This window comes from Cryptotermes secundus, unplaced genomic scaffold, assembly GCF_002891405.2.
Source record: "Cryptotermes secundus unplaced genomic scaffold, Csec_1.0 scaffold1799, whole genome shotgun sequence".
NCBI classification, from domain to species: Eukaryota; Metazoa; Arthropoda; class Insecta; order Blattodea; family Kalotermitidae; genus Cryptotermes; species Cryptotermes secundus.
The window spans coordinates 741,933-752,504 of record NW_019721788.1 but is presented as its reverse complement, the minus strand read 5'-3'; the positions used below and the strand labels follow the sequence as shown (position 1 = coordinate 752,504).

General features: G+C 37.9%; 1 protein-coding gene across 3 annotated transcripts in view; it reads right to left on the bottom strand.

The window, feature by feature from the left end:
- Positions 1–1,061: 1,061 nt before the first annotated feature.
- LOC111875812 (oxysterol-binding protein-related protein 6) overlaps positions 1,062–10,572 on the bottom strand; it is an 85,694-nt gene continuing 76,183 nt past the window's right edge. For all 3 annotated transcript variants that reach the window (XM_023872354.2, XM_023872355.2, XM_033750232.1), the window contains exons 17-19: positions 9,708–9,834; positions 4,367–4,489; positions 1,062–3,141 (exon numbers count right to left, since the gene is read on the bottom strand). In XM_023872354.2, coding sequence (XP_023728122.1) covers positions 3,033–3,141; positions 4,367–4,489; positions 9,708–9,834 — 359 coding nt within the window. In that variant the 3' untranslated portion in view covers positions 1,062–3,032. The remainder of the gene's footprint in view (positions 3,142–4,366; positions 4,490–9,707; positions 9,835–10,572) is intronic.

The following is a 10,572-nucleotide window of genomic DNA, read 5'->3' as shown; positions in this document are numbered from 1 at the left end:
GTTTCCCCTGCCCATCTTCATTCCACCAACTGCTCCACAGTCACCCTCACCTATCATCTGGGGCTGGTACAATAGGCCAGAAATGACCACAGTACAAGGGACTTAGTCCTACCCCACTAGCAATAAATAAATAAAAAAAAATGACCCATAAATTGTGTAAATCAGCGATAGCACTGCATTGCTTGTAAGTACAAGTTGATTGCATAAGGTGTTAATAAATCCAATCTTCCAATCCAGAACCCATTATCATTAGTCACGGAGTCAATCCTACATGTGATAATACCAACATATAACAATATATAGAAATCAATGGATTTTTAAAATAATACAGGGAGATCAAGAAGTCATACTAAGCAATTATATTTTGCTGGTTTAATGCACAAACTACAAGACATACAGCACTTACTATTAATGTTTATAACCTTAAATCTTAGAAATGCAAAATCAAATCATGTCTTTACAACATATGCTTGAAATGGTTTCCCTGTTCAGCAATGCATACAAGAGCTCTTTTTACAATATTTGAGGCCAGTTTGTGAAGCATCTGTAAACTGATGCTGTTATTCATTGTCATAATGTTCCTCTTGAGGTCATCCAGTGTATGCGGATTGTTTTTATAGACAATTCCTTTGAGGTACCCCAAAAGAAAAAACCTGCGGGTGACAAACTGGGCGAACGCAGGGGCAACAATCCTTTTGAAATGAGACAGTCACTGAAAAACTTGCGCAAGAACTGCATGGTTTCGTTAGATGTGAGACATATGGCGCCTTTTTGCTGCAACCAACACTCACGTTCATCAACTTGAAGAAGCGCAATAAACTGTAATGATGTCTTGGTACACTGGACTGTTCACTGTTGTTTCAAAGAAAATTGGGCCCACTGTTCGATGACGTGGTACAGCAAACGACACTCCAATTTTCTGACAGTGCAAGGACTTTTCATGAAACACATGTGGATTTTCAGATGACCAAATCCTATTGTTTTGACTGTTAACATATCCACTACGGTGAAACCACGCATTGTCAGTGAAGAAAACCCAATCGAACTCTTCAATTCCATGGTTGCCAACAAATATCTATTGTTCTTGGGAAAACGACATGTCTGTCATGCAATAAACAAAGCTATACTGCAGATGTCATATGACTGATACACGACAGATGGCGTTTCTACTCGTTGTTAGTACTCCTACATTACCATGAAGTGGTAGGAGATATAATTGTAGTAAGTGCAATACAATTTATAACAACGTTTAGTCTGATGTGTGCGACTTTTTGATCTCTCTGTATTAATATGAATACATATTAGGACAATTCAATAACAAGCACATATTTAAGAAACTGTGTGATGGAGATCCAAACATGGGTTGAAACATGTAGCAGATACTTTGAAAAGGTCAGTATAGTGATACTGAACTAGTATGTTCGAAGGTTTGTTGTGTTGACAGCCCCCCCCCCAAAAAAAAACAACACATTGTGAGAGACAACAGGATGCAGACAATAAAGACTGCAGTATCTGCCAACTCCAGCCCTGGGCTAATGGGACTGCTTTTCTTTGACCAAACTGTAAACAGCAAGTGCTATGTGAGCACAATGTGTAACAGTTTTGGGCTTTGGCTTAATGCAACTGGTCTGCTGTTAAATACATGGTGATTCATGCCAGACTGGAGCTACATCACACACAGCAAACACTGTCTTGGACTTCCTATATGACACATTCAGGTTAAGAGTGATTTCCCATCCATACCATGCTTGCCATGGACATGGACACAAGTGGCCACCCACCAGCCCAGACATAAACTTTTGTGACATCTTCCTTTGGGGTCACCTTATGAAAAAACTCTTTCCAAAAAGACCAGCCTCAATAATGCACCTCATGGCTTTGACTGTTCAAATGTATGGTGAAATTACACAAGATATGTGATGTTAAGTGATCATGAACATAGCCGTTCACGTTTCAGAAGCTGCACAACAGATCAGTGGTCATGGTGAGCATGTAATTCAAGCAGGATATTATTCATGAACTGTACTTTGTGTTCATAGACAGATATGCACCATAATATGAATATAAAGGTTTTATTCCAACTTTCAATCGGGTATAATTTTGTGTGCCATCTGTGCTCTTATAAGGCTTATAAGTGCAAAATAATTTTCAACTAAACAATTACACTCCAGTTTTCATAAGTCATAACTGAGTGTGGACTGGATCAATTCAAAGCGACTTATATTAATTACCCTAGCATAAACAAAATTTATAAGATGAAATGTTCAAATTGGAAAACAACCTCTCTTAGGTCTGGCATCAACCAGGCACACAGATTTTCAGACATTTCAGTCGTGAAGTTCTGGTATGGGCAACAAAATTGTTTACTTTCATTCAGACACATAACTTGAATTCATAGCAGTCTGAGGCCATAAATCCAGCAAAGTCAAGGAGAAGTAATAGGTATTGTTCATACTGCATTCAACATACTGAAAAATCCAGTATAACAAACAAAACAAAAAATTCTCCTTGAATTAAGCTAGCAATACACAGATAACAATATCTTAATCATATGCCATTACTTTTAAAAACAGTTCTCTCTTCACATCCTCTCAGGTATACGTGTGATAATTAAAACAAAATAACGTGTATTATCTTATAGGCATTCAACAGGACAAAGAAACAAAGAAAATAATTAACCATTAGCCTTAAAAGAACTTAAACACAACCAAGTCATCTGGACCCTCTATAGTAATTATACAATTCTCCACAACAAGATAAATAATATTCTCTAAACTTTTACAATAATCTGACAATAAATCTTAATTTATGCAAAACAAATAAAATGTAATGTCAGATAAATATAATTATAATTATTTTTTTAATTAAGAACAAAGACAATATATATACACTTCTTCTGATCTGATCTGATGCTTATAAATATTATGCCTAGATATTATTGAGCCAGCTCTTCAAAAAGGTACAACGAAATCAAAAAGCACTGCCTGAGCATTTAAAACGACCTTACATCTTGTAAAGACTTGCTGTATCTGTCACCACAGTGCTTCAAACTGCATGTTAACAAATCCAGGGGACTTGCGGCATTCCCAGTACTTGTTATTGTATGTCCATGTCTCTTCGCCACCCACAGTAATGCATTTGCTGAAACATGCATGACATATTATTAATTGAGGCAATTGAAAAATTTCCATATATTAGGGCAATATTTGAGATCAAAACAAATATTTCAAAATAAACCAATCCACTTGTTTATATTGGTTTTATTTAACAATGGCCACATGTTTCAGTCCAAATTTGGACCATCCTCAGGCAGTTTCATTAAATATGTCTAATGTTACTGAAATATCCTAATATGGTTCCATATTAGTGTTAATCATTATAATCATCATAATACATTTAATTATTTCTAAAAATTGTAAAGAGATCTTTAAATTCTTAAAAATTCTCTCATTGTTACAATGCAAAATTCTGTGTTATTTATCATGTATTATAAGTGGTGTTTATCTTCCAGGGTACATTGTTATGTTTTATATGTTTCTGTACCACTCACATACAATGCTATTATTAGTTCTTTTTTTTTTAGCTTTTTATATGTGTTCCTTCTTGGCTTCTTGAATGTGACATCATGACTGAGTTTTTTTTTTCTCTAGAGTGTGTTGTGTACTTCTCATATTGTGGATGTTTGTTTTTGTGTCATTCTGTTCCTGGTTTCAATGCAGACAATGTGTCTACACTGAAACACACATAAAAATATGTGAAACCCCTGAAGATGGATGCAGCATGTTCCTCTGAAATTCTGGTAAATAGATCACACATTGTTACATACCAGAAGACAGTAATCTTAATAGTTACCACTGTCAAAACCTAAAATCTCAAAGTAGTACATATTTAATATCCTATTTTACTTCCATGGGTAGCTTCATTTTACTGAAAAACATTTTACTTACTTGTACCATATGGCTGCGCCACAGCACAAATAGTTAGTCGCTGGCTTCCCACTGCAGCGGCCCGGGTTCAATCCCGGGTCTGGTCAATTGGGATTTGTGGTGGACAAAGTGGTGCTGGGGCGGTTTTTCTCCGAGTACTTCGGTTTCCCCTGCCAATATTCATTCCACCTAATTTTCCATCATCATAATCACACAGGGCAGGCTACAATAGGCCAATCAGTGGCTGCCCTGCCGAGTGGACCCAGTTGGACTCCACCCTCCCACTAAGCGAAAAAAAATTTACTTGTACCATAAGACTTACTTGTAGTTTTGTCTTTGGTTCTATGAAATAATGCTGCCACCTATGAGGCAATTTATGCTATATAAATGTAGTATTATTTGCACATATCTTTACATGACACTGTTCCTTCTGAACATACCTAAACCATCTTGGCTCATGCAGTATACCTTCCTGCTCCTTACGTTTACGTCGGTCCCGCTGCGCCTGCTCCAGCTGAAGCTTCAGAGTTTCTGCTGCTGGCAGATTACCTTCTTCTAGTAACCTATGTCATGTACAGAATACAGGAATGATAATATAAGACAAAAAGAAAATTATATTTTAATTTAGTTTTAACTACCAATTTCTGAGACAGTGCTATCAGAAAGTTCCCAGGCAATGTCAAAAAAGAAACTTACTCAATTTTGGCTGCCATCTCCTTCAAAATATTCCTCTTGGGAATGTATACAGTGATCCCATAATTTTTTCCACACTTCAGAAGCTCCAAGGAAGTCATTTTCCTTAACACTGTCAACTACCACTTGCGATTCCCTTTGGATGTCAGACACTGTTTCAAAACGTCATCCCTTCAGTTTCATTTTCAATTTAGTAAACAAAGCGAAATCACAGGGGGCTAAGTACAGTCAGTAGGAAGGATGGGGAACAATAACCATGTTGTGGTTAGTCACAAACTCTGTGGTTTTCAGGGATGTGTGGGCAGGTGCATCGTCATGATGGATGAGCCAGATGTGGTTGTGTCAAAGTTCTGGTCTCTTTTATCACACATTTTCTCTCAGGGATCTCAAAATGTCACAGTAAAAGTCAGAGTTGACTGTAGTGTTATGAGGAACAAATTCACAGTGAACAATCCCCTTCAAGTTGAAAAAACAATGAGCATGCTCTTTGTTGAACTCCAGACCTGATGCATCCTTTTTACTCTTGGTGATTGTGCATGCGATGACGGCTGCTTTGTTTCTGGATCATAATCATAAATCCAACTTTCATCACCTATTATGATCCTACAGATGAGTAAAAGTTGGGTTCTCATTACTTATCTCGTAGCTCATGACACATGTTTATGTGACGCTGCTCTGGATCATGTGTCAAGAGTTGGGGAATGCGCAATACAGCTCATGTTGAAATTTTCTGTTAAGAACTCCTGGCAAACTCCATAACTGATCCCACCATTGTCTGTGAGCTCATGGATTGTTTGGCGACAATCTTTGTAGATGAGTTCTCAAATTTTTTTCAACATTTTCTGTTGTTTCGCTGGTACTTGGTCACCCTGAACATTCATCATCTTCAGCTGACACTTGACTGGCCTTCAAATATAAATACAATTCAAGAACTGCTGTCTGATTTGAAGAATGTAAAGCCTCATGAAGCATTTCGAGGGTTTCTGTAGTGGATTTACTGAGCTTCATGCAAAACTTGATGTAGACACGTTGCTCGATTTTGCCATCCATAGCAGGCAAAATGAAACACAAAGTTAAAAAAAACACTCATGTTAAAACAATGAGTGTTCACAGCACGGTGTCATGTGGTAGACTGAAGCAATATGCAAGCGAAAGTGTGACCTTGGCCTCCCCTCTCATCTTCTTTCACTGAGGGACTTCAAGAACAGTCAGATAATTTTCCAATAACACTGTAAGGCCCGTTTAAGGTTAGCTTTGGGGAAGGGTCTTCTGTACCTTAAATTGAGAAATTTCTTAAATGGAGGTTATAAGAAATTTAAAAAGAAAATTATACTTTCGTGTTCGCAAGAAATATCTGCTCAAATCAAACAAAAGAATGCAGAAATATACAAGTACACTACAAAAGTCACTGAAAAATAAATAAAAACAGAGAAGGTCAACCTTATAACTTCTAATCATGGCAACTTCACAAAATGACTTACATATAACTAAACTGAACAAGTCTAGCCCTGAGGCCCTGGCTCAATGCTCACTCCTAGCCCTGGCTTTTTTCTCCTCCACAACTTTCCACTACTTGCCCTGGCCCATTCTCTGCTACCTGCTCGCCTGGCCTTGCTAGCCATCTCTGACCCTACCCTCTATTGATTTCCCATGTAACCCTGACTCCCTCCTTCCCTCCATTCTTATATAGCTCGCTGTTTTCAACTGGTGGCTCAGTCTTATCCACCTGCTCATGCTGGTTACTCACCAATGGATTTTTCAACCTTTAAGATGGAGGCAACATATTCCTCCGAAATGTTGGTTCACACATGATCTACATGGTGTCGCATCCCAGACGACAGCATTCTTCAGGTTGCAGTCTGCTCATACAATGTGCCGCGAGATATGTGACCTTTCTTTAAAAAACAGTTGTGTTTGTTGCATGGGCAGATCACTTAGCCACAAAGAGCTGAACTTAAAGGTTTTCCATCATCCATTCATTAGATTTATTAGTGTACCTGCATGGGAGAGTGGATACATTTTTGAAACACCTATGATTTGTAAACTTTCCAGTAAGAAGTGGTGCCAGCTTTCCTGGTCCCTTGGCATTGCAGCATAACAAACCCGTCAATCTTTCTCGGAATTTCTTCCCTCTTGTGGAGGCTTCCATATTATATTAAGACCCTTGTTCAGCATCAAAGAATAAAATACAGTGTCTTCATCTGTGTTGAAAATGTTTTTTAAATCATAGTTATTTAACAGTAAATGCAGTGATTCATTTTCTCCAATGGTCCACCGCAGTTATCCTCAAATTGGGGTCCGCAGACAATGGCAGTCCATGGTGGCCCACCAGACGGCACACAGGTGGTTTCAGAAGAAAAGCAATTAAATATTTTTTATCACATACATACGGCAAATTTAAAACATAAGATTAACTATGTCTTTCACTTAACTTGTATAATTTTTCTCCTATTTGCAGGAAAAGCTCTCAACAGCTAAGCCAAATGCATGGTTCACATGTGCACCAACAGCCCATACAGCGGCACATTAATGGGAACATCACCTGAATGCATCTGTTTGATTGATTACAGCAGAATCTTTTCCACTCAACTATAAGCAACCACCTTCATGTTTTTTCTTTTCTTGGACTGTGCCTCACACTTAAATTCTGCATGTTATTTTCTCTTTGGAAAACATAATTTCTGTTTAATGTAGGAGGAAGGAGGCCAATGCGGTTTGCCCTTTCAATTCATGGAAACTTCAGATGGGCTTCTATTTCACCAATCAAATTCAGTTTGCCACTTATTGTCATCTTCTTCCACTTGTTCTCCATCACTAATTCAATTTTACAAATTGCTGAATGAAGAACACAAGCACGGGCCCAACTGAGTAGGTCTATCTTGCCCCATCCAACTGAGGACGGAGACAGAGCCAGTCTCCGAAACAATGTGGTTTTTTGTCTTCTATACCAGACGATGGAGGGAGTCCAAAATATACCTTATAATTCTGTACAGCATACACCATTGTCAAAATCCTTTAAAGTCCACACAAATATGCACATGTCTAGGAAAGACAAGAGGACAGGGATCTAGCCATAAGGTGCCACAGTCAGCCAAAGGAATGGACCCAGGGTGGTGGTGGGCCCCTGCCTGCTGAGGGATGGTCCGCCGTGCTATTCCTGCACCCCACAAAGGCCACAATCAGGGACCAAGTAAGGACAATGTTGTACAAGGAACCCAGAAAGGATGGACGTTTAGGAAGAGACAGCAGGAAAAAGTGGAATGCAACAACGGCATAAGAAACTGAAACTTAAAGAAGCAACTACGTCTTAGGAGAGAGAGAACATCCAGCAGTATCTTGGGGAAAAGCATTGGGCTGGAGATCATGAAGTGAACAGTTGGATCTTCTGTCAGGAATAAAAAAATGAGAGCCTGGACATTGTGGGGGGGTCGGCCCCCTCCGAAATGAAAGAAGAGACCATTCATTTACAATGAAGTAAGAGCCAGAGACACAGGAGCACTGACGACTCTCAGAATTTTTGCCCTCAGCAATGGGGAAAGCAGGCTCATGGTGGTACAACTGGACTGATTGGTACTTTATCAGGAAGCTGCTGAGGATGAGCAACTTTAAGGAGGGAGCAATGGGAGCAGTTGGGGAGTAAACATCATGAAAACCAAGCCACAGGGAGGATGGTGAGACTGATCACACACGTCTTCTTTGACAAGCTTTGTAATGCATAACGCTATGGGAACACATTCCTGTCAGCATTTATGAATGATCCTCCAATTGCATGATCTGTAAGGAACAGTACAATTTTCTGGGTTGTAACATGAATTAATTTTGTAGACGTTCTGACATTACTTTCTTCTGAAATGTCAGTAGACCTCTACTGAACTACATAGCATTACTGCATAAATTTACTTCCTTAAAAGAATTCAACTGTGAAAAACAGCTGTCAAAATCATACCTCACTGCAAAAGTAATTACTTCTAACCTCAAGATAAAATGGTCTTATACCAACTGCAGATATAATACGCCGTTTGCTCTGCTCACAAGTTACTATATTTTCTAGCTTAAATTATTGGTCATGTAACTATACAAAATATACAAATATGACGCGAAGAAAATCCTCCATCACATTCAACAAATGACATTGAAGAACGTAAAAGATGTGATGTGGTGTGCTGTAACTGTTTCGCAAATTACTTGCTTCATAACTTCTGAACGCATTGCAAAACTTGTTTATGTACTGCACACAAGACACACTTGGAGATGGCAGAGGGTTAATTCTACTAGTTGTTATAAAATATGGCTAAATCTGTGTAGGATTTAAACAATAATCAGCATGAAGTTCTATTTAAGTAAATAATCCAAACTGCCGGAACGGAAACTCCTGTGGTGTTATGTGTCTGAATTACAGAAGCTTGTGGGCACATGCGCACATATACCCACCACTTAAAAGCATTCTGCAATATAATATCAGACAGACACCAAACGAGAAGTAATCTAATTCCACATTACACTGTTTTCCATAACACACCAAACAGAATTTACATTCACACTTAAACACACTTAATTTTTCCCTTACAATTGGATACCCCAAAAGAGAGCCACACATGGCCTAAACATTTGTGTGTAAATATAACTCAATTATAAAAAATGAGTTCTTTGTATAGAGGTTTGAAAGTCAAACAAGACAACATAAATTCATTTTCTAAAGTGGCATAAAAAGGACTGATTTATTTACACCCTGTTGTTCTGATATCTAGGTACAGAAGGCTGTGTATTTTAAATCACATACAAGATGGTACAGCAATCCCTTGAGCATGGAAAATGTCTATGATAGCATAACCTTAATAAATACTGTTATAAGCCACTACTTGAAATTAGTGAGTTTTGTGCAAACATTATATAAGACATACCCCACATATTTTATGCATACCTGTAAGTTTCAGTGAATATATTTTTCTATCAAGTGTATATTCAGTAAGGTATGTCCATGTGTTATGTGTCACATTAAGGCTATTGTGATACCATACTGAGATAAATGAAAATGAAATGAATTAAATTAAATAAATGAAAAACAACAGTATACAATCATTCACATACCTCTGATCTGGCCGGAATCTTGTGTCTGTTATTGGAAGATATTTGGCCATGTCTGGATCTATTTCATTAAGCTCCATTGCAAATCTGGTGAATCCATAATACATTTCATACTCTTCTGGCATTGTCCCTAAAAATATAAACCACAGTGATTTTTATACATTATTCAGATGAATGTTGTTCACAAGTTCTTAAACTCTTCCATGGAGCCTTCATTCCAGAATCTTACTCATAATGCGAAACGCTCATTAAGCGAAACACTTTATCCCATATAAATTAATGTAAAATACGATAATGCATTCCATGCCGAAAAAAATACTCAACAAATTTTATGTATAACGTTTATTCAAAGAAAATTATACACACATTGTTAAGGAGCGTGAATCATCTTCATCTTTTCTTCTATGCGGAATGAACCAACCTGGAATGCGAATTCGATTTGCAGAAAAAAAAATCGAAATAATTAGTTTATTATTTATGATACACATCTAATTCTTTGTTAGTAGAAAGCTGTCTAGAGACATTTGTTTTTGACGACGCTTCAAAATTTGGTGAAAATGCGACACAGCATTATCATTAAATAAATCTGTAGCGCGAATAGCCACTGCCTTATTAGGGTGATGCTTCTCAATGTATGATACAAAAGTTTCCCATGCTTTCAGCATTTCTCTTATTGTGCCAGAAGATTGTTGCTTTGCTGTTATCTCCTCCTCCTCCTCTGACAAATTCTCCTCCACAACTTCTTGCTGTGAAACACAATGCAACTCCAAATCGTGCAAATTGTTGATGAGACCGATTGTATGTGCGCGCTACATCAGCCACGCTCACACCTCGTTCTTGCTTTTCGATGATTTTACGTTTCATTTCT